At 54.6% G+C, this 23,685-nt stretch overlaps 1 protein-coding gene across 3 annotated transcripts in view; it reads right to left on the bottom strand.

The window, feature by feature from the left end:
• Positions 1-569: 569 nt before the first annotated feature.
• The window catches only part of SLC38A10 (solute carrier family 38 member 10), a 40,925-nt gene continuing 17,809 nt past the window's right edge, over positions 570-23,685 (bottom strand). The window contains exons 11-16 of one of the 3 annotated variants that reach the window (XM_043905240.1): positions 12,947-13,118; positions 7,647-7,814; positions 7,004-7,456; positions 6,347-6,466; positions 3,301-3,471; positions 570-2,707 (exon numbers count right to left, since the gene is read on the bottom strand). In XM_043905240.1, the coding sequence (XP_043761175.1) occupies positions 1,662-2,707; positions 3,301-3,471; positions 6,347-6,466; positions 7,004-7,456; positions 7,647-7,814; positions 12,947-13,118 (2,130 nt within the window). In that variant the 3' untranslated portion in view covers positions 570-1,661. The remainder of the gene's footprint in view (positions 2,708-3,300; positions 3,472-6,346; positions 6,467-7,003; positions 7,457-7,646; positions 7,815-12,946; positions 13,119-23,685) is intronic. The other 2 variants (XM_043905241.1, XM_043905242.1) reach the window with 2 other exon arrangements.

The following is a 23,685-nucleotide window of genomic DNA, read 5'->3' as shown; positions in this document are numbered from 1 at the left end:
GTGTGCTGCAGCGGCCACATCTACCAGCCATGGGACCCAGCGGGAGGGGTGGCCTGTGGTCAGAAAGCAAGGCACTGTCCCCCGGCCCCTCATGGCTCCCTGCAGTACTGGTCGCGGTGACCCCACCCAGAGGTCTGCCCAGATCGCTCCCGAAGGAAACGACTGGGGAGGGGAGTGGAGCTGAAAACCTGGAGGAGAATACAAGCATTAACTGGGACAGAAGACCCTGAGCGTCCAGAGGTGCAGGGATGGCAGGCAATGGCAGAGGCTGCACTGCTGCTCTCAGATGGCTGTGGCCCCTGCTCTGAGGAAGAAGTTATCTTTGCAGAAATCGAGAGAACACTGGGTCAAGGTGAGAGATTCAGGTAAAGAGGGCTGGACACGCAATCCCACCTTGAAACAACAAACGGTGTTCCAACCTGAGGGAAACTCTGGCCAGGTATAGTTTGCTTGGAATTATTTTTAGTTAAGAATGGAGGGCGAGAAGCACTGGGACCCGGCTGCCTTTCACTGAGCTCCCCTCTGTGTGAGCAGTGCCCGGGGCTCGTGGGGAATCAGCTTGACTTCCAGAGGACTCCACTCCTTTTATTATTCATTTTGAGGCTTCAAGATGACATAGAAATCACAGTAAACAATAAAACCATTTCAAAAGGCACAGGGGAGAGGTGAGCCGAGACCAAGGCTGGAGCTGTCATATGGCCTGTGCATGCCTGGCTAGTGGTCAGTGAGTGGCCCCGCCATGGACCCCTTGGGGCAGGGTCTGGAGTGGCCCCCGCCCCCAGAGGGGAAGGAGGCACACACAGCCCAAAGCACAAAGCAGGTGAAGGCCCCAGACTCCTGAGGGCACAGTCCAGCATGTCTGTCAGGTCACCTGCCAACCAGCCCCCGGTCAAGGGGTGACCACTGGCCTCTCCGCCCCTTGAAACAAAGTACAACAAAAAACACGACAAAACCCCTCCCAACAGATGAGTCCCAAGGGTGAAAACCCAGGGGAGATGCTGCCCTGGAAGAAGTGAGAAGCGGCGAGAAGTGAGGCCATGCACCCCTCCCCACCGGGCCTCGAACCCAGGTTTCGTGGTCACGGCTTCGGTCTGTGGTGTGGGAGCCTTTGGGTGATTCACCTCGGCACCAACCAGACAGCAGTGGTCTGTTTTACTTTTTAAATCTCACAACCACTCGCTTGGGACACTGAAGTATGCAGAGCAGAGCACCAGGGCGGAGGCGGCTGGATCCACAGGCCTGTCCAGCCTCTCAGACTTGACGCAGCATTTGCGGTGAGAGGGGGTGAAGGCAGAAACATTTACTCAGGCTCTGTACTGACAGTCACAGAGAACATCAAGAAGGAATTCAAGTTCGGGGTAACACCTGCCTCTCATGGCAGCCGGGGGGCCAGGGCTGCAGTCAGCACTCAGAGACCCAACATCTCCACCTGAACCCTGCTGGCTCCCACAGCCACACAGGAGGTGGCAGGTCATGTTTCCTGGTCTCAGGGAGCGGCTGTTTTTCCTCCTCAAGGCTGGAGGGAGTTGAGTCATGGGAGAGTCAGCCTGGAAGTGGCCGCAGCTGCAGAGCCGTCACTCCACCCTGGGCCTGACTTGGGCTTGGCACCCACCGTGGTCCAGGTTCACCAGCTGACCAGAGCACCCTGGCCTTAGTGGGGCTCAGGGCTCCTCCAGGGTCCCAGGCAGCTGTTTGATCTGGCGGCCTGGGACCACCCGCAGGGCGCCCCCAGCAGCCTGGTGCAGCTGGGTCTCCAGGGCACTGCGGAGGTCATTGACCTGCACGTCGGGCAGTGAGTTGAAGCTGATGATGACGCCGTCCTTCGGGGCCAGCCCCGCCTCTGCCAGAGGAGCTACGTCCCGCCGTCTCCTCCGAAGGTCGGAGCCCGCCTGGACTTTCAAGTCCCGGTTGGGTTTGGCGTTGTCCGGCTTCTGATCTCCAGGGATGGCGGGTTTGGGCCCGAGCTCAGGGTCTGGCCTCTGCTTGGGCTCCTGTCCGGCGGTGTCCTCCCGGGGAGCAGGCATGTGCTCCCTCCCGGGGGCCTCCTTCCTCATCTCCGCATGCCCACCCTGCTGCCCACCCTGTCCTCCAGCAGGGTCAGCCCGGTGTTCCGGCTGATGTAACACAACCTGGGCCTGGGGGGCTGCTACCCCCGACCTGCCTCCAGGTGCCCGGTCTCGGCTCGCTTGCTGGGACTTTACCTGAGGGGCCCCAACTGCTGCCCCCACCCCCGGCACATCTGCCTCCTGAGCGTCCGCACCAGCAGCTGCTACCTCCTTCCCGGGTTTCTTCTCCTCGTGGGCGCCTCCACCAAAAACATCCCAGCTATGCCCTGGGACGTCCCCAACCCCACGTTGCTCTGGGCTCCCGGGCACCCTGGCAGGCTCTAGCACAGGGACCCGCTCTTGCACACCAGCACCCTCAGCCTCAGGCACAGCGCCCTGCCGGCCTTCCCGTGGCTCAGCTGGAGCTGCCCAGGGCTCCGGGTCAGCACCGCCAGGAGGTGCAGCTGGGGCTCTGCCCGCTGCCCCCTCAGGCTCCTCCACGGAGTGCTGGCTATGCCCCTGGGGAGGAGCGAGGGGACGCCCAGGAGCGCCGGGCAGGACTTCCACAGGCTGCGGCGGGGGACGCTCCACCATCCCCGCGTCGTGGACCTCCTGCTCCTTACCTCTGGGTGCGGCCACCCCCAGCTCAGGCTGTACGTCCGCTGCAAATGAAGTCAGGCACCCGTTTAGCCACAGAGACGAGCAGAAGCTACCGACGCAGTGACTAAATGAAGCCAGCTTGCCAGCAATCAAGGAATACAAACACCTGCTTAAATTCGCCCAGCAGGACTCTAGACCACAGAGCCACAGATCCAACGGGGATGGGGGGGCGGGCAGGAGGGGGCAGGAGACTCTGGCTTTCATGCATTAAGGGATAATCCCTGGGCTTCCCTGGTGGCTCAGTGGTAAAGAATCCGCCTGCCAATGCAGGAGACATGGGTTCGATCCCTGATCTAGGAAGATCCCACGTGACTTGGAACAACTAAGCCCACCCACCACAAGGACTGAGCCCACATGCCGCAACGACTGCCGAGAGCCTGTGCTCTGAAACCAGAAGCCAGCACGCCACAACGGGGTGCAGCCCCAGCGCTCCGCAGCGAGAGAAAGCCTGTGCAGCAATGAGGGCCCAGCACAGCCAAAACACACACATACAAAAGCACAATTCTTTTTAAAAGTGACAACCCCTCTTCCCTGAGCAGGTGCAGCCACCATCCCCACCCTGCCCGGCCCCTCCCCCTCCCTCCCCTGGACTTGCCATCCTCGCCTTCCTGGCCATCCTGCCTCTGCTGATGGATCTCCTTATGCTGCTCTTCGATCACCGCGAGCAGCTTCTCCTGCTGGTCCAGGAGGCGCTTCTGCTGCACCTGCTGTTCCTTGATCACTTGCAATAATACGGCGTGGTCCAGCATCTCCGCCCGGCCGGCTTCTGGTGCAGAAAACACGCGGTCAGAGCCTGGGAGCTACAGAGGCGCTTGGCTGGGCTGAGGGCAGTGTGATGCATGCAGGGAGGCCAAGGGGGGCTGTGGGCCCCTCCCTTGGACGCCTCTTGGGCATTCCCCTCTACCCGGCTGAGCCAGCACCCACGTGCCACAACCACAAATGACAAGTGATCTGGGCTGGTGACCCAAACTATCAACTATTCTAAAAAAGAACACTGGTTTTTTTAAGAGTTTCCTCCAAGGTGAGAATTTTAAAGACAAACAGAACCATCTTCCCCTTCAGCAGCAACAAGAGCTGGGACCTCAATGAGGAGGCTGCGCCAGTGCTCCCGCTGGCCCTGCCTCCCCCGGGAAGCTGGCTGCAGCTGGCAGTGGAGGAGCGCCAGGTGAGCTGGGAGCAGGCCAGCTGCAGCAGGTGCATGTAGGAAGGGCCCCCACAGACTGTGGACCAAGAAGAGGCCCCAAGGCTGGACACCTCGGGTGCAAAGAGCTCATAACACACTACAAACACGTCAGCACTGGGTCAGCTCTGGAGAGCCAGCAGTCCGGACTTAAAGAACTTTTATAACACGTGTCGTTAAACATGAAGCTTTGAAAGACGATGTAACTGTACAGACTGTCAGATGGAAAAGCTCGAATCTGAAGAAAGGAGAACATTTTGGGAGTGGCGAGAGCTAACACCCCAGTGAGGGCCCCACATGCTGGGCACATGCAGGTGTGCTGGCCTGTCCTCCCCAACAGTGACCTGTGACCCTCCAAAACAGGCCAGGGTTGGCCTTCTCCCAAGGACTGCCATGGCTTCCCTCCAGAAGCCGGTGCCCATGAGGAACATGCTGAGGCTAAGCATGCAGAGGATGGGTCCCTAGGCCAGCCCGAGTGATCCAGCCCCCTGCTCCCCACCAGGCACACATCCAGACATCCTAAGGTGACCAAGATGCCTGCCTGAGAAAGCCTATGTTCCATGGATCATCTCAGGGCTCCCACACCCCCTTTAGACACGGGAAGTGCACAGCGCCATCCCACAGAGCTCCAGACCAGCCCCCTCGACCACGACCATGGTGCCAACATCACCTGTCCCCAAGGGAGGGTTTCTAAAGAGCAGGCCCCCTGACTCACTGGCTCATCAGAGGACTAGCCCTAGCCCAAGGCTGGGGTGGGTGAAGTGCACCATGTCCAGCCAGAAGCAACATGGGACAGATGGGAAGCAGAGTGGAGGTGATAAGCTGAGCCCCCAGCCAGAGTTCCACATGCAGCTGCTCGGCCCCCCAGGACCACAGGGATCAGGCTCACGGATGGGATGAGAGCTGCACAGATATTAACACACGTGCAGAACACATTCATACCAGGCCATGCACACCGTGGAAGTCACACGCAGGCCCCGCCCCATCTCTGGGGGTGCCCAGGTGCTTACAGGCTGCACCTGGCTGTCCTGTGGTGGTGCCCCACGGCAGAGCCCCAGTGGGGCTAAGGGGCACCAGGGCATGTGGACTAGAAGAGAGTGGGCTGGGGCATCAGGGGGGACCCCACCTGAGGGGCTGCAGATGAGCCCAGTTGGGGGACAGACCATGTGTGGATCCCGGGTTCTGACTCACACACCCCATGCAAGGCGCTACCAGACTCAGTGACCACACTGCCTGCTGTCTCGTCTTTAAACCCCAACAGAAGCCTTCACTGTGATGCTCCTCCCGACTCCTACCTGCCACCATCTTTCTGATTTCAGCTGTGCATCCCATTGAGAAGCATTTGGAGAAAGGCAGAATAGGAAACCATGAAAGTTCTTTCCAGAAAAGAAAAAGTCAAAGAATCAAATAGGGTTAGGTAACAGATTTTAAGGACCAGGACCAGCAAACAGACTGAAACCAAAGTCAGTAACATGCGGAACTCCATGGCATCTGAGCTACAGGAAACCCTAGGACTCTCAGCTCTGCCTTTCTGGCCTCTGCGTGCAGAGGCTCGGCTGGCTTCCTGGACCTGGTACTCTGAGCCAGCTATCCCGAGGCTGCAGGATCTTCTGGGAAGCAGCTCGTGGGGCAGCAAGGCATGAGCATCCCATGAACCCACCTAAGTGCTGTACCATGATCCCCACGTATAGACACAGACTCTCAGAGCACACAGTGAAACACCCAGGGGCCACTCCGTGGACACTGCCAGCAAATAGGGTAACCCCACGGGGGCTCAGGGTGGGGACCAAAGAAACCAGGATGAGTGATCATTTGCTGGGAGAGCTGCCACCACTTCCTTTAGTGCAGGGCAGTGCCCGACCAGGTGGGGCTGTGAGGAGGGGGGCATCAAAAGCAGAGAGTGGGAAGCACCCCAGAATGGGCATGAAGGTCTGGAGGAGAATGCAGAGCAAGTTTTGTTCGCTGGAGGGAAAAGATAAAACGAGCTTTCGCTTTGGGACAGGTGCTGGGTCTTCACTGCAGGTGGGAGCAAAGATCCCCACCGGGCCCCAGCTGAGACAGGGTGGGAGCTGCTGCCACGGTGGCAGGGGAGTGCTAAGACAGCAGTGAGTCACCGGCCCTCCCACCCTTGCTAACGACCCCCACACCTGACCAGCTTGTTGGAAATATTAACATGTCTATTTTGAAATGAGATACAAACGGGAATAGAAAGTCACATGACAGTGACAGGTTGGTTTTTTTTTTAAAGGGGGAGAAAAGAAAATAAAAACATTCCTGGGGAAGTGAAATGGAGGAGAGAAGGCTGTTAGTTGGCAAGGGAGCTATTTAAGATCCTTCCTCAGCAGGAAACTGGCAAGACAATGGGCTCCTGTGTCTCCTTCTGGGCCACACTCCACTTCCAGAAGGAAGTGGCAGTATCTCCAGGCCTTGGGAGGATGCAGGGAGAAAGCAAAGGCCTTACCCTCCAGCTTGCTGCCAGCGTGCTCCCCGCCCTGTCCCTCCTCGGTCCTCTGCTCTCGAGGCTCTGCCTGTGGCGCTGCCCCCGGGCCTGGCTTCTCCTCCGGGAGGGGAGCCTTCCCACCTGCACACACAGCGAAGACTCAGGAGGCTTGCAGGCAAACTCAGAAGAAGGTAGAGGGGGGACAAGAGGAGGAGGCCAATATTTCCTAAAATCACCCTCCACGTTGGCCCTCTCTCCCCGGTACTGTATATTCAACCTATGAGTACCAGGGAGGTAATAAAAAAAAATATTTAATATCTCACAGGCTGGTGGGAGGGAGCCAGTGTCAACTACCTTCATCAATTAGCATGCAGGGACCGTCCTCAGTAGCTCTGAGATGGCACTTAACAAGGAGCTACCCGTCAGGCCCGCGCCGCGCCCTGTGTGCGCCCAGACGTACAGGAGCAGCTCAGCACCTGCCGCTTACGGGTCTGGCGAACAAGTGTGTGACAAATGTCAGAGAAGCTGCCAAGCCCCAGCAGCTGCATCAGGGCTGCGACATACACAAGCTCATCTCGCGAGAAAAGAACGGCAGTGCGACAGAAGGGAGGATGGTCAGTGTCTCCTGCCCCGTCCCCAGCCTCTCCCCGGCCCCGCGAGGAGGGAGCCTACACCCACCAGGCTCTTTGTTCTCCTCCGGCTTGCCCACAGCCCCCACGGCATGGCCAGGCAGCAGGGCACCGTCTGCTCTGGCCCCTGCGCCTGCCACTGGGACGTCCTGCCCCTCAGGGAGCACTGCCTGGGGCCCTGGATGCACGCCCCTGTCGCCCAGCCCCAGGTCCTCCTTCACAGGCTCAATGGCTGGCTGACCATTTTCTTCTGGAACCTTCTGGGGATCTTTGGGAAGACCGCCCGCTGCCTCCAAAGCCTGGTCCTGTCTGGGTCTCTCTCGTCCTGAATCCAGCAGGGGTGGTACCATTTGACCCTTGCCCCCCAGGGCCCTTTCATCCACGTGTTTGGATGGACGCTCCTTCTCCAGTCCTTCTTGGTCTTGACCTTCATCCACTACCACCTTGTCGTGAGGCACAGGGGGTTCGTGGCGGTGGGCCTCACCCAGAGGTACTGCAACTCCTGGAAGGAGACAGATGATGTTGGGGAGTTGGGGGGGGGGGGGGGCCCAGCCTTCCCTCCCAGGGTGGCTTTCCCTCTCCAGGTCTGTGAACTGAGCTCTCATCCCAACCAACCACGTGACTGATGTCCAGCTGAGGTCCCGCCCCCATGGACACCGCCCCCCACACCCCCACCCAGGCAGTTGTAGCACCTTGACCAGGGCGATCCAGCTGTGCCTCCTCCTGCTTCTCCTTGGTGTCTTCCCTTGGGGGCACATTCACGGGGCCCTTAATCTGGGCCTGCTCCATCTCATCCTTCTCATTTGGCAGCTTCGGCTTATCTCGGCCGTCCTCAGCCACGTCCACAATTGGATTCTGGCCTGTAAGCACGGCACAGATAATTGAACGGTGTTTCCACATGGCTACACCGCCAATCAGCACGGCAACTGGGCGGTTTTCCCTGGATTGTAATCACATTCCCCAGTCGAATGGCAGAGGCTAAGCAGTTATTTTTTTTTCCTGTTCAATCATTAGCAGCTAACTAGCACAGAAAACTGTCATTTTTCATGTGTATTCATAACAAAAATATGTCAAAATGCAATTTACACCTAACTGGGTGCAGAAGAGCGACACCCAGCCTAAAGCTGGCCATCACCACCAGGTGGCAGCACGAACCCACCACTTGAGGCCTGGGGACAGTAAGGGCCCACATTGTCCCTCCTGGGGACAATCACCCTCCCCAAGCCCAACCAACCCCTTGCTGCAGGCCCAGGGGGAAGGGGAGGAGAGAAATGCTTAAGGAAAATGCCTATGGGAGGTTGATTTGCAATTCCCATCAAAAGGAAGGTGAGAAAGAGGCACAGCCCACAAAGCTGGCTCCCTACACACGCCTGTATCCTACAGGCCTCCTCATCCTCCGGGAAGCCCAACAGCTCAGTCACGGCAGGCCCTCGAGGAGAGGGCCACGAGGATGGCCAAAGTGGAGCCTCTTAGGAAATTAACAAAACCACTTTCTACCTATCAGGCAAAAGTGGCAGAAACTAAAACACTATCTGGGAAAAAAGAGTCATTTCATCCCAGGCCCGAAGCAACCGCTTTCCACCTTCAGAGCACAAGCTGCCTGCAAGAGGGGAGGCAGAACCCCCAGCAGTGAGTGGTGGGACCCCAAAGGGGTTCTGGGGGGACTCACGACAGTCCTGTTCAGGTGGGCTTGCTCCCTCCTCCAAAGGAGGGAAAGGGACCTGGGCTGACCTGCCATGCTCGCTAGGGGGTACCTGCAGCAGCTGAGGTTTAATGTCCAAAACAAAGTGGAGGGGGGACGGCACTGGGAGGAGCCAGACGCGGGACTCCACAGTTCAATCCAGCGGCTGATTTGAGTAAGTGTGTGGTATCCGCTCCACAGCACAGGTAACACCCCCCGTCCCCAGCCCCCAGAGGCCCCTGGGGGTCAAAATCAAGAGGTGGTGTCCAGTGGATGACCAAGTTAAGACAGGACCAGGAAGGGAAGGAAAACCACAACAAAACAAAGAATATCTCCATCATGTTGTAGGACAAGTCAAACTCCATCCATCATCAGGCAAAGGAATGACCAGGGGCCTCGGTTGAGCAAGGGGCATGGGTACACAGCGTGGCCACCCCGCCCACAGCAGCCGGGCCTCGGGCTTCGCAGCTGTCCTCGGCAATAGACGCAGTGCTTTCTAAAATGAACCACAGCTCCTCGTGGGAACAGTTTGCCAGCAATGCCTGTGGGCCACAGTAAAACTAACACCAAACTTCCTAATTAGCAACTGAAGAACAGCCCGCACTCACCCACAGTGGTCACCCCAGGGAAGGATGAAGGCCGGGCAGGGGCCCGGCCTGTTTCTCCCTCCAGAGGCAGCAGTGAATCGGAGGGAGTAGCCAGCAGAGGGCACCCCGGCCTGGAGGGGCCTCCTCTCAGCCTCAAGTTTGTGGCCTCCGCTCCCCAGAGTGGGCACCACACAGGGAAACTCCATGTCTGCCTCAGTTCTGCTGGGCAGGGAAGCTTTCTAACCTGCCTGGCCCCCTCCACACTCAGACCCTCCTGATGGTGCTTCTACCAGGAGCTCCTGAGAAGACAGGCCGACAGTCACTGGTCTAGTGTGGACACCAGGCGGTTCTGTGACTGGCTCAGGGAGACAGAGGACCCAAGTTCAGTTCAGCTGCTCAGTCATGTCCGACTTTTTGCAACCCCATGGACTGCTGCACGCTAGGCCTCTGTGTCCATCACCAACTCCCGTTTATTCAAACTCGTCCATCACGTCAGTGACGCCATCCAACCACCTCATCCTCTGTCGTCCCCTTCTCCTCCCGCCTTTGATCTTTCCCAGCATCAGGGTCTTTTCCAATGAGTCAGTTCTTCGCATCAGGTGGCCAAAGCATTGGTATTTCAGCTTCAGCATCAGTCCTTCCAATGAATATTCAGGACTGATTTCCTTTAGGATGGACTGGTTGGATCTCTGTGCAGTCCAAGGGACTCTCAAGAGTCTTCTTCAACACCAGAGTTCAAAAGCATCAATTCTTCGGTGCTCAGACAACCACAGTTCTGAAATCTGGGGACGTACAGCCGTTTTTGGGTGTGACATACAGACAGGCCCGTCCACAGCAACAAGCATCTGCCTTCGAGGCTGCTTCCGCCTCGGAAGACAGGGTCAGGGCCAGGGGCTCCTCTTCCTCGACTATCCCCAGCAGGACCCCGTTCTGAGTCTGGGGCATCTCTCTGTATCTTGTGATCAGTGAAGATGGAAGCAGTCCTCTGACTGCCAAGCACAAAAGTAAAGTGTCTCTTAAAATCACATTTGCGTTCCACAGATGGAATCACTGTTGATTGGAGGTAAATCCCAAGTTCAGGAGATGCAAGGGACCCCAGGACCATGCAGAGAGCAGGAGCAGCCACTAACAGTCCTTTAAAAAGGCCAAGTGCTGCTTCTGAGTACCTTTCCTGACAACCTTCAAAGTGCCTGCCTCACTGCTGCCGTGAGAAGGTCTACTTGGGAACACCTGCTCTTCTTGACTTAGGCAGCAAGGGAAACCCTGTCTAGCACATTCTATTGGATGTGCAGGAATCCCAACGGGTCCCTGGACCCAAAGTCCCAGCTGGGTGGCTGGGTAGCCCCGTCTGGCTCACTCGTCACACTCTCCTGCAGATGGGCATGTCTGCCCATGGGCAGCAGGTGGAGGGGGTGTGGGCCGGTCTCTCGGGGCTGAACATGGGAGGCAGCGCCCCTCGCTCCCCTGAGGAGTCCTTCCGGATTCAGCTGTGGCTGGCGTGGTTATCTTAGCACCGGTGAGACGAGCTCATAGCCACGTCTGACACACAGGCAGAAAAACTGAGAAGTCACATGGCACAGGGGTGTTAACTGCTCCTTCTCGGTGGGGCACTGGGAGAGCTGCGGGGGCACCAAGGAGGAAGGCAGGCCTGCACTCAGGCCTCCCCATGGGCACGCTGACATCGGTTGCAGGCGGCCGGACGCTTTCCTGCCCACGTACACCAGCGCCTGGCACAGCAGCACAAGGGACGCGTCCTCAGAAGAGAAACTTAGGAAGGAGATGGGGGAGGGCGAGCTCCCACTCAGGCCTGTGACACCCTCTGCCAGCTGTGTCCCCGCACCAACATGGTGCTGCCCACAGGCCCCGGCCTGGCCCTTCCCATTCTTTCCCACCCAGCAGAAGCAGGGCCGGGTCCCCACTGGGGAACGGACAAGCTGTACAAGGTGTGTGGCCAAGGCAGCTCCCAACACCAAAACAAGCCATGGGCTGGGAGGGAGAGGAAGAAAGGGGATGAGGCCACGCTCAGAGGAGGAGCTGAAGAGCATGACAAACTCCAAACCCACTCGCCAGACCCTCAAGGGGGCCGTCAGCCTCACGGTCATGGCCTCGTAGCCTTTCCTGAAGGCCTGCCCACCTCTTCTGTCCACACCAGGCGTGTCACAAGCCCTGCGCTTGCTGGGAGCGCCAGGCTAGGGGTGGCCAGGCCCGTGTGTCCCTAGCAGGGCGGGACTCCCCCAGTCCAACGGCCAGCTCGGGCTCTGGGGAAAGTTGGTACTGTTTCGGCCTCTTCAACATCAAAGAGACCAATAAACCTGCCTCACATGCTGATGGGCGGACGGCTGCGGGGCACGCGGCCCAGGCCCCACAGGCCCAGCTCTGCTTCAACGAGGCAACCCATCAATGACGGGGAGGCCGGGGGGGCGAGAAACACGGAGACTTGAGTTAAACAAACGGCATGTGGTGCCGAGAGGGGCCTTGTGTTTGTTACAGACTCGTGGAAGAAATGGAAACCAGATGTGGCCGCGGCGGCTCCAGGTGAGCCCGGGGCCCGCCTCCACGACAGGATGCAGCTGCTCGCTCCGGCAGTGGGCTGGAGGCCGCCCAGCACCGTGGGGACAGGCAGCCTGGTGCTGGCTGCGTCAACTGATGCCGAGAAGCCCACTACCGGGCGGGCCGGCAGCCAGCTGAGACACGAAACCAGTGTCCGAGTTGCGTTTTGCTGGGGGCGTCCCCAAAGCACCCAGGGCCAGGACCCCTGGGGGTGAATGATGCAGTGGGGCTGCTAACAGGGGTGGAGGGGCGCCATCTCCCTCCCTCCTCTAGGAGGCTTCTTCCGGTCCAAGTTACTGAATCCGTGCAACCACTGTGGAGATACCCAAGCAGCTTCTGACCACTCCAATTAATATCTCTGCTGAGTGCCATTATCCCCAGGGGTCCTCTCTGCAGGGGACTCCCAAAGGGGGAGTCTTCTTGCTGGCCCTCACCATCCAAGGAAGGCAGAGGAGAGCATGCCCCATTACTCTGGGCTCAGGGCTCCCCCAAAAGAGCCCCAGGAGAGACTGTTCTCCTGAGGAAGTTGGTGTGGGGTGCGGTAACTGCAGGGGCTCTCAGCAGAGACAGGTAAGGCTGGAACAGAGACGGCGACACGTCCGAGAGGCCTGAGCCTCCAACCATAGGCGGCCCAGTCCCGCGAGCACCTTCCCGGACACACCTACCTGCCTGGACAGCCCTCAGGACCTTTCCTTCTGCCACTCACAGTAGGCAGGGAGACCAGTACTCCCACCTGGGCTTATTAGTCATCACCAGCCACAGGGACCTGGAATCCACCAGCAGCCAGCGCTGCTGCTGCCACAGGGAAGGCCAGGCAGGCCGCAGGGAACAAAGCTGAGGGGCATCACTGACTTGGTCCAAGAAAATCTGGCTTAAAATTTACATCCTTACAACAAGCAAACATGAGTGACACCCACAAGTTTACTTACCTGTTGGTGCTCTGAACGGGGGTGCAGGGAGGAGTTGAGATCTCTGCCCTGCTGTCTTCAGCCTGTCCCCTGCATGCAGGCGGCACATGCAGGGGGCTGCACACACAGCCCCCAGGAGCCCCCTCGCCGCCCCCATCACCCGGATAGGACGGAGGCAGCTGGGCAGGTGAGACGGCCTGGAAAGTGATGACTGCATCCCCATGACCCGTGGCGACGCTGAGAAGGCTGCAGGCCTGTGTGCGTACCTGGGGGCCACATACCTGGAAGCGGGGCTGCTTCTGCCTTCACTGCGCCCTCGGCCTCTCCAAGCCTGCCGCCCGGGGCTTCCTTCGCCAAGTCCACAGGGGTCTCCTGGCTCACGGACAGGGTGGTGTGTGTGCTGATCACCAGGATGCCCAGGCCGACCCAGAGCACCACCTGGATGAGACAAATACCCTGAGAGCTAAAGGGGTCACGCAGTCCCGCTGCCCCCATCCTTCCTATGGGTGGGGTACAGCCCACAGAGGCCCCAACCACACTGACCACTAGATGATGGTCACTAACTCATCAAAGTGACGGAATCGTGGGCCACATCCGCAGGGGCCACACTGGCGATGGGGTTGGGGGGCGGGGTGGGGCATGAGGGGGGCGTGAGTGTGACGGAGGGGCCTGCTGGCTAGAGACTCAGGCCCACTGGCCAAGCATCCTGGCGAGCCTGGTGGCCACATCTGCCCACACCTACTGCTGCAGAGATTGGGCCCCTTGATGGTTTTCACCAGACAGCAAAAATCTCAGGGCATTGACCCAACTTAAAGTGGGCTCTTGCTTGTCCCACCCCCTCACCCAGTAGTGGGCCCAGGCCACTGGGTGCCCGGCTACCAATGATTAGTCCCAAGATCACCCAGCACGCTAGACACGCCTGCGGCTGCAGGGCACAGACGGGACGGCTGTGAGGAGGTGGCTCCTCACCACCTCTGGCCCACTGGTGCCCACTGGTGCTACCTGGCAAGCTGAGCTGGATGCGCTGCTACTCGCCGAGGGGCCTTGTCCCCAGCCCATCCCTCCCATGATGGCCCCAAGGCTGATCATAAGCGCTGCCCTCAGAGACTCAGGACAGGAGCCCCTCGTGCTGTGACGCCGTCTGCCCTGGAGCTCCGGCACACGCGAGGCCCACCGGCGCTCTCCGTGTGACTTCTGCTGTCACAGCAGTGGGCGCAGCTCGTTCTGCCCTGCCCAGCCTGGCCCACCTTCCTCTCCCTTGGGAGCAGTAACTCCTGGTTCCTCGGAGAAGAGCCATAAGGCAGCCTGCCCTAAGAGCCAGGGGACCCCACCACCCACCTCCACACACTCTGAGCCAGAACCCAAACCTTCCCTGAAAGTCACGTTGACTCTTTTAAAAAAACATCAGTTCAAAAGAACCGGTGAGACTTTCCCAGGCTCAACACAACTGCAAAAGAAAAAGGCTTTTGACTGGAAGAAAGGCCCTGCACTCCTGAAGGCGGATGCCAACCAACGTGGAGAACCTCAGAGAGAAAGTCCGTTTTCCCCAGTCACTCTGGAAACACTGAGCTGGTCTGGGGCTCACAGAGGCAAAATGCTGGCTGTGCTCCAGGGTACGCGACGCGTCGGAGAGGCCCCTCTGGTACCGACCACCAGCCGGCCTCAGCCAGGTGCGCATGGGGATGTTGTTGGGCTCGAGCCCCCGGCGTCTGAGAGCTGAAACACTGCGCACAGTGTGGGGTCACGGGCTCCTGAGTCCTGCCCCCACTTCAAATAATTTTCTTAAAAACGTGTGGATGCCAGCTTCGGCTGTGAGTTCACAGAGCAGTACATTACACCCGCTCACCAGAAAGGGAAGGTTCGAGAAGCAACAGTAGACGCCACCACAGTAGTTTTTTAAAAATAAAAAAGAAACTTTAAATCCATTGCATCTTGTATTTCTCTAGCTGATGGCTAAGAAAACAACAAAAAGAACTTCATGTCCCGCCTTGGACCCCGCGGCACCGACAGGATGAGGGCAAGACCGAGTGAGCACCCTACTGAAGTGCTCAAAGGGCCGCAGTGGCTCTACCAGCAAGGCTGGCCAGAGGGGGCAGGGAGCTCCAGCACCGCCCCCAGGACAGCGCCAGGTGGGGGTCCCACGAATCTGGGCTTCACCAACAGAAGCCCATCCCCTCCAGGCTCCGATTTGGGCGGCCCCTAAAATGGTTTTGACACAGAGATGAAGACAGCTGGTTGGTCGTTTCCGTGTTGGGTTATTTTTACGGGACATCACTGAACATTCCACGGGAGACCAACAAGCCAAAGGCAACATTTCATCCATGGCTTTGAATGATTTATTTCAACCCTAGGCTTTCTGGCCTTAAAGAAACAAATTGCACACAAAATAAAAAACATTAACTCCATCAATGCTGGGAGACAGCAAGCTTAAAAAGGCCAAGAAAGTGTCAACTTAAGTTCAACTTACAAAGAAGAGCCTGCATGGAGCCAGGAAGCGCTGCATGGTGCCAAGCACACACCTGTCTCTGCCTACAGCCCAGACATCCCATGACCCCAGCAAAGTGTCTTTCCTGTCTCCACCATGTCCATCAAGACACCCACCTGTGCTCCCCTGCCCAGCAGCCGTCTCCACCCCACCGTCTGCTGGGAACCCCCTCATCCCCTGACACACCGGTACTCGCCAGTCGACCACTGTCTTAAGCGTGAGCAGCCTCCTGGCCCCACCAGAGCAGTTGTAACAGATCCCAGATCTCCACTCTAACCCTTTCTTTTAAAGAAACGCCACAGGTCCATGAAAACCCCCAGGCAGGGAAGCCAAAGCCACCCCAGCTTGAAGAGACAGGAGGATTAATGCCAGGCCAACATCAGTGAGGACGTGGGAGGGCCATGCCTGACACCGAGGGAGTCTAGGTCCACAGGCAGTGCTGTTGCAGTGACCAGATCACAGTCTGCCAGCATGCACGTGTTGGGAGGTGATAGTCCGCACCAGGGCAGGAACACGACCCCCACGGCAGATGCTTCAGGTGGGCCGGACTTTGTTTAGTCACTAAGTCTTATCTGCCTCTTTTGTGACCCTGTATTCTGTAGACCGCCAGCAACCTCTGTCCATGGGATTTCCCAGGCAAGAATACTGACATGGTTGCCATTTCCTCCTTCAGGGGATCTTCCCCATTCAGGGATCAAACCTGGGTCTCCTACACTGCAGGCAGATTCTTTACCTCTGAGCCACCAAGGAAGCCCTTTGGGCCCGACTTTGCAAAGGGCACAGGTGTTGGCCAAGTCCCTAGGGCAGCCATGACAAGTATGCGCTGACCACAGACCCCCACCCCCCGCAAACGCCTGAGGCATCCAGTAGGCCCCAGGGTCACAAGAGGCCAGAACTCTCGGGTTGCCTCTCTGCCATGAAGTGTGGAAGGCCGAGGGCCACACGTGTGTGAACAGGGATGACCACCCATCCCCCAAAAGTTCTGCAAGAAAGAGATGCTGCTCCCAGAAGAAGGGGCCACAGCCGAGGTCTGCACCACACCAGCCAGCCGTGATGGAATGACACACAGGAAGCCAGCAGGGGTACTGGGCTGCCAAGGCCTCAGGACAGGGACAGGAGGGACTCAGGCCTGCAAAACCCATCTTCCAGGTACAACTTCCTGCAAGTCCAAGAGCTGCTTCAAAATGGGACAAGGTTGGTGAGCGAACCCGGTGCACCAGACATCTGATCACACAGCCCTGACTTCCGTTCTTCTTAACCAGTTACAGACCCGCCAGGAGGAGAAACGCAAATACATCCTGACGTCTCAGGCCCAGTACTTATGACAAAACCATAGGCTTGGCCTGGGGACCACGTGTGACACCCCAGGGCCCCCAGTCTGCTGGGATCCCCAACTCAGAACCAGAGAGAGGTACCGGCCCAGAGTGAAGGTGTCCCCCTTCACTGCTCACACCTGAGACTGAAGACGAACATGTTCAAATGCAGCTCATACCTAGAGGCAGGGGCTCTGGAGTCTGCCACGTGCACCCCAATTCAGGTCTTCAGTGCAGTGTGATCAGCGCATGGCAGGCACCCCAGTCCTGAGGCGGAGGTGTCACATTCTGGGTGAGGTCCCATGGATCCCATGGGCATTTACATCCCTGTTTCAGGAGCACAGTGGTGCCTTCGGACCCTCCCAAGGAGGCTGGTACGGCTACGGCTCAGGGCTCCACTGCCTCCCACCAACCCCCAGGTCCAGGCGGCCCTGCTCCCCCTGTTGGCTCCCAGCCACAGTGTCAATTCCAGGTGGCAAACCCACCCCTCTAACTCAGCCCCACTGGAGAGCTTCTCAAAGTTCTTGAATTTTCAACATAAAAGATGAACTGGTGATGACAGATAAGGTTTCTTTTCAACTAGCTAAGGGCCAGTAGTGTTTCCACAGTCAATGCTTATCCTTCTGAGGATGTTTCTCAGAATACTCTTTGGTGCCTTTCTCCAGCACAGCTACGATGGGCCCATAACCTGTGCCCCCCACCTTTCCTGGCTCTTCCGGAGGTCCAGGGCCAGGAACAAGCACCTCAGTGCCAACAGCACTCAGGCAGTGGGGCAAGTGGACTTGGGCTGATACCAGGTCTGTGCCATCCAGGAAAGCAGCAGCCAGGCTCCCGGGACAGCAGGGACACACCCCAAGCAGGTGCCCTCCAGGCCTGAGGTCTGCGCACCAGACTCCAGTCACATTTCTGAATGTGCCCCTTCTTGCAAAGCTAATTTTTCTCAAAACATAAAAATTTCACATTCAGAAGTAAAACAGCAACACATACAAATGGTATGCCACAGTCAGATGGTCCACCCCAGGACTGATCCACAATGCATCTCACCAGAACACTCAGTTCAGTGGGGAAACCTACCATCTTCTCTGCACGTGGTCAGCAAGCAGTTAATATGATTCAATGTGCTTTCCAGTTTTAACAATCCATATTAAAACAGGCCCAGATAGATGCTGCTTTAACGTGATTCTAAGTGTGCTCACATCTACAGAAATGTGGGGGTGTTTGAATGCGCATGTTCATTTCTGTACATGAAGCCAAAACCAGCATTACATGTGACGATTCAACACTACAAGCTGTCCCAGCTCAGCTGGGAAGACAGCGAGCTGGTCCCCCACCCCCCAGTGCCACGGGGAGAGGCACAAGACAATATGGATGAGAAACGCCCAGAAAGGGGGAGGTGAAATTACCAAGAGATGCCATAAGGGCAGTGGGTAAAAAGTCGATAAATGAGAATCTACAGCCTCCCTATGTACAAACAGTCAGAAAAGCCAGAGGAAAGAGAGGTCCCACTACCCCCGACACACGTAGCAGACAGAAGCTGGTCCAGCAGATGGAGACAGGGAAGGTGGGCTGAGAGCAGCCGTGACTACTGAACGCCACACCCCATTATCGCACCGGGAGGCTCACAAATACACTCCGCAGATTAGCCAGGGTATCAAGGGAATGATTCTTCCTAAATTTATCTACAGCTTCAATGAATTCCAAGTAGACCAAAACCAAAAAGGTGGATTTATTTTTGTTAAGAGTCAGATCAGCTGACTGGAACATTCACGTAGAAAGTAAACAGGAAAAAAAAAAGAAAAAAGAAAGTAAACAGGGAGTTCCCTGGTGGCCTAGTGGTTAGGATTCTGGATTTTTCACTGCCATGACCTGGGTTTAACTCCTGGGTAGGGAACTGAGATCCCACAAGTCGTGTGGCACGGCCAAAAAATAAATAAATAAAGTCATCAAGAACAACCAGAAACATCATTAATGAAAGAAGAGAGATTAGAATTAAAATATTCTCAGAGCCACACGACAAGGCAAGGGAGTACCATCGCAAGGCTGGGTAATTAAAACAGCACGGATGGCCACATCACTGGACAGAACGGGCAGGAAATTAAAACACAAGTCCCATACAAGCCCAAATACATACAAGAATTCAATACACAGAAGCAGTAACATCTCATACCAGTGATGGACTCACAGTGTTCTGACAACTAGGTGTCATCTACAAAAAACTGAGGGTACCTGTTTCTTACACCAAAATAGAATACAGATGCGTCAAAGATTAAATGGGGGACTTCCCTGGTGGCCAGGGGTTCACGACTCTACACTTCCACTACAGGGGGCACAGGTTCAATCCCTCGTCTGGGAACTAGGATCCCACATGCCATGTGGCACAGAAAAAAAAAAAGTAAAAGATTTAAATGGAAAAATGAAGTTCTGGAATTACTACAGGAACTGATGGAAGAATTCCTTAAAATAACACTGGCGTAGGAGGGTCATTTTAATAATGACTTTTTTTTCTCCTAAAAAGAGTCTGATGGACTAAAACATTGGGACTTCACAAACTGGGAAAAACATTTGCCATTTGGCAGGTAATGGACTGACTGCCTCATATTATAAGGAGTTCCTAAAAGTCACTAAAATCCCCAATTGAAGGCACTGGTGAACCGCTTCGGCGGCTGAGACTTGAGGAGTGAGAATCCAGAGAACAGAGGCGGGCACCAGCCCCCAGGCCAGGCTTTTCCTGGTCAGCAGTGCTGGGCACCAGGACAGCACAGCAGTAGCCTGGAGCCGGCAGACACACAGGGTGAGCCCCAGGCTCCCCACAACCAGAACCGGATCCTGTAGAAGAGGAACCCTCCAGGAGGCACCCACGTTCTGTGCACAGCTCTCCCTGAGGCACGTGCCAGCCACCAGCTGCGCCGAGTCGTGCGGAGAGCAGCTGCCAAGAGGATGAAAGCTAAGCAGAGAATTTAGCAACCTGCGGGTGATTGAGCTGAGACTCAGGAAGGGCTACACCCTAGGAGTGAAGGCAAACCTGACACAGATTGCTCGCAAGTGGACACAGGCCTTCTGCCCATCCTCTGTCTGCTGGACACAGGACATCATCATCCAGGGACCGAACGATTTCTCACACCCACCCCCATAAACTACCAAGCACACCAGGGGATGGGACCAGGCCCCAGAAAACCAAGTGGGTGCAAAGGATCAAAATAAACAAACATCGACTATCTGAACAACAAAAATAACGTCTTGTAATGTTTAAAATGCACATAAAATTAAAACACATAAAAACAATAGCACTGACGGCCGAAGACAAAGATAAATGGAGTTAAAATATTGTTGGATGGTCACTTTGTCTGGGAATTAGTAAAAGAAAAACAACTAATTTATGGTCAACTCTAATAAACCAAGGATTCTATTAAACTGCCTCGTATAACCACTAGCGGAACAGGAATGAACACCACCACCTAAGAGAAGAATAGAGAACAAAGACTTTAAAATGCTTGATTTATCCAAAAGGCAGCAAGAAAGAAAGAAACAGAAAAAAGAACAGATGGGACAAATAAAAAACAGAGTAAGACGGAAGCTTTAATCCCCACCCCCCAAATCGGTATTAACTGTAAATAGTCTTAAATACTCCTATTTACAGCTTGGATCAAAACAAAACAAATCAAAAGCAAACTATTTGCTCTTACCCAAGACATAACCTTAAATATAAAGGTACAGAGATATCAAATGAGAAAGGATAACAAAAACTATATTGTGCAAATATAAACCCAGAACAAACCTGGATTAGCTACACTGTATCAGACAAGGCTGCCTTTAAGGAGAAAAGCATCTCCAAAGACAAAAAGGGACATTTCATCCAGAAAAGGGTCAGTTTAACAAGATATAACCATCTTAAAACTGTAAGCTCCTAGTAACATAGCTTCAGGACAAAAAGCAAAACTTCATAGAACTAAAAGACACAAGAACCTTTAAATAATTCGAATGGAAATTGTCATACCTTTCTCGTAAGTGATACACAAGGAGATTTAAAAAATCAGTAAGAATACATAAAAATCTAAAAAAATCACAGCAAACTCAACCCAACCACACGTGGGATGTGCTCTGCATCCAACAACTGCAGACAGCCCGACAGCTGAGCATCCATCGGAATCAACCACCTGCTGGACCCCAGCAAACGTCCGAGGACTGAAGTTCTTCAGCTCATGTTCTCAAACCACACTGGAACTGTGCTTGAAATCAATCAAAAAGAGTACTAGGAAATCCCCCAAAGTTTGGAAATCTAGAGAAACCACTGGTGAAAATCAGTTGGAGTCCCCAGAAGGCTGCAGACGGAGGGGGTTCTGATAAGGAAAGGTCTGAGACCTGCCTCAGGAGAAGCAGGGCAGTCAAGAGCAGGGCTGTCTACCTAATATGTAGGACCAGTGAAAAATAAAGGCATGGGGTCTTTCATCCAAAAATCAAAAGTACTACAATGTTTTCCCTTTTTTCTGTGGTTTCTCTCCCAACTTATTACAGTGTTTTTTGTTACTTAATGCTGTTCTAGGAAAAATTAACATTTTAGTGTTAAAATAAATAAATAAGCCACTGGTGAAAGGAGAAATAAGGATGGAAATTAGGAAAAGTCGCAAAGTGAATGATGATGTCAAGTCTTCAATCGACAGTTTGATGGAACCCCAGTCAAACACCAACAGCTGAGAAGCCACTCCTAAAACTGAGTTCGGGGACTTCCCTGGCAGCCCAGTGGTTAAAGACTCCTGGCTTCCACTGCAGGCAGGATGGGTTCAATCCTTGGTTGGGGAACTAAGATCCCACATGCTTCATGGTGCAGCCAAATTTTTTTTTTTTTAATTAAAAAAAAAATTGAGTTGGAAATGCAAAGAACTAATAATAGATAAAACCACCCTGAGGAAGAATAAAGCTGCCAGCATCAAGACTCGTTATAAAGCCTCAGCAATCAACACAGCGCTAGTGTGGGACAGACGGACAGACCTGTGACAGGAGTTCCCACTCTCACACGTGCACAGGTGACTGACAAAAATGGCGCCGGAGCAAGAGGGTGCTGCTCCACGGAGAGCCACCCAGAACATGACCCCTGACCCCTGCCACACACCAGGCACTCCAGACGGGCATGGATCTAAATGTGAGAGAGAAAATAAAAGGCTTCTATGATACGACAGAGTACACCGTCTTCAGGACCTGGGGATAAGCAAACATTTCTTAAATAGTACATCAAAAGCACACAGCAAGGGACCTCTCGGGTGGTCCAGTGGCTGAGACTCTGTGCTCCCATTACAGAAGGCCCAGGTTCGATCCCTGGTCAGGAAACTAGATCCCATATCCTGCAAATAAGACCTGGTGCAAATAAAGTTTTTTTCCTTTAAAGTACACAAGCAAAAGAAAAACTCAAAAAACTGAACTACTCTAAAATTAAGAACATCTGCTGATCAGAAGAAAGTGAAAAGGCAGCCAAGAGTGAGAGAAAACATTTGTAATATACATGTCTAAAAAAGTCTTGTATCTTAAATCTTTAACAAACCTCCATAAATCAATAAGAAAAAGACAACTCATAGATTAAAAAATGGACAAGACTTGAAAGGCACAAAAGAAGAAATCCACACAGCTAGCAAAGAGTATGAAAAGGTGTTCAATGTCATCAGTGACCTGAAAATTACAAATTAAAACCCAAATGAGGTATCGCTATACATCCAGTGGAAGGGCTAGAGACTGAAAAAGGGACCATAGATGTCAATGTGACTAAAATTCCAATATGGTGCCTGAGGACCACTTTGGAAAGCTGGGTAAAGTCTGGAAAAATCTACCAAGACTGGACAAACATAACCCCAGGACCCAACAATTCCACACCTAAGAGAATAGCCAACCAAAGTGCACACAGGCTGCACCAGAAGAAACAGGCAGAGCAGCCCGTCCCAGACACTCAGCTCTGGGTGACCGGAGACTCCTACATGGATAAGCATATGGCAGGGAGGATGGGCAGACCACCCCTGGCCACCCAGCAGTAACTTGGGATCTCAGGTGTGAAGCTGAGGAAGGAGGTCAGACACTCACCAATACTTCCTGTGAGGCTCCGTTTTTACTAACTTGAAAGGCAGGCAAAATTATTCCAAAACATAAGAAAACAGGCAGTAACCTCTGTGGAGGAAAAACTAGGGTGGCCCAGGGAAGCTTTGAATGCTGGAATGTTTTGTATCTGCCCTTGAGGTGGTTCTGTGACTGTGTTCACTTAGCCACACGCTCTGGTGCCTCAGATGGAAAAGAATCTGCCTGCAATCGGAGAAACCTGGGTTCAACCCCTGGGAGATCCCCTGGAGGAGGGAATGGCTACCCACTCCAGTTATTCTTGCCTGGAGAATTCCATGGACAGAGGAGCCTGGCAGGCTACAGTCCATGGGGTCCTAAAGAGTCGGACATGACTGAGCAACTAACACTTTCACATTTTTCACTTTCAATTAGCCAAAATATATCAAGCTGTATGTGAGATTTATGTGCTTTACCTTACGTATACTATGTTCCCAAAGAATTTACCAAAAACTCAACAACTCCATAAAAGGTGAGCAAAAAGCATGGACAGTTCATGGAAAGAGAAACGCCCACCTTTACTTCAGGGAAGCCAAGACTTGCCATCACCCTTGGGTTGATGGAGGGGAGAGGCCAAGCTCAGCTGCAGAACTACGGCACTGACCCGCACACGGGCCCTTGAGGAGAAGCTCCTGCTCTGATACAGGGATCCCAGACCCAGGTAGCCTCCTACAGTACTTTCTCAAAAGTATAGAAATGCTCGTGTGCACACATATTCACTGTGGCTTTGTCTGTAACAGTGAAAGCCTGGAGAGGTGACACCAACAAGACAGTCCCCAAGGACTTTCCTGGTGGTCCAGCGGTTAAGACTCCACACTCCCGGGAGGGGGGATCGGGATGGGGAATAAGTGTAAATCTATGGCTGATTCATATCAATGTATGACAAAACCCACTGAAATGTTGTGAAGTAATTAGCCTCCAACTAATAAAAAAATTAAAAAAAAAAAAAAAGACTCCACACTCCCAATGCAGGGGGGCCTGGCTTCGATCCCTGATCAGGGAACTAGATCGTGACCACTGCAACTAAAGATATTACATGTCAGATAACTAAGACCTGGGTCAGCCTAATAAATTAAAAAAAATAAAACAAACCACAGTCCCTAGCAAGGCAGTT

The sequence above is a fragment of the Cervus elaphus genome, chromosome 5 (genome assembly GCF_910594005.1).
Source record: "Cervus elaphus chromosome 5, mCerEla1.1, whole genome shotgun sequence".
Taxonomy (NCBI): domain Eukaryota; kingdom Metazoa; phylum Chordata; class Mammalia; order Artiodactyla; family Cervidae; genus Cervus; species Cervus elaphus.
Note: the sequence above shows the minus strand (reverse complement) of the source record. Positions and strands in the feature narration are given on the sequence as shown.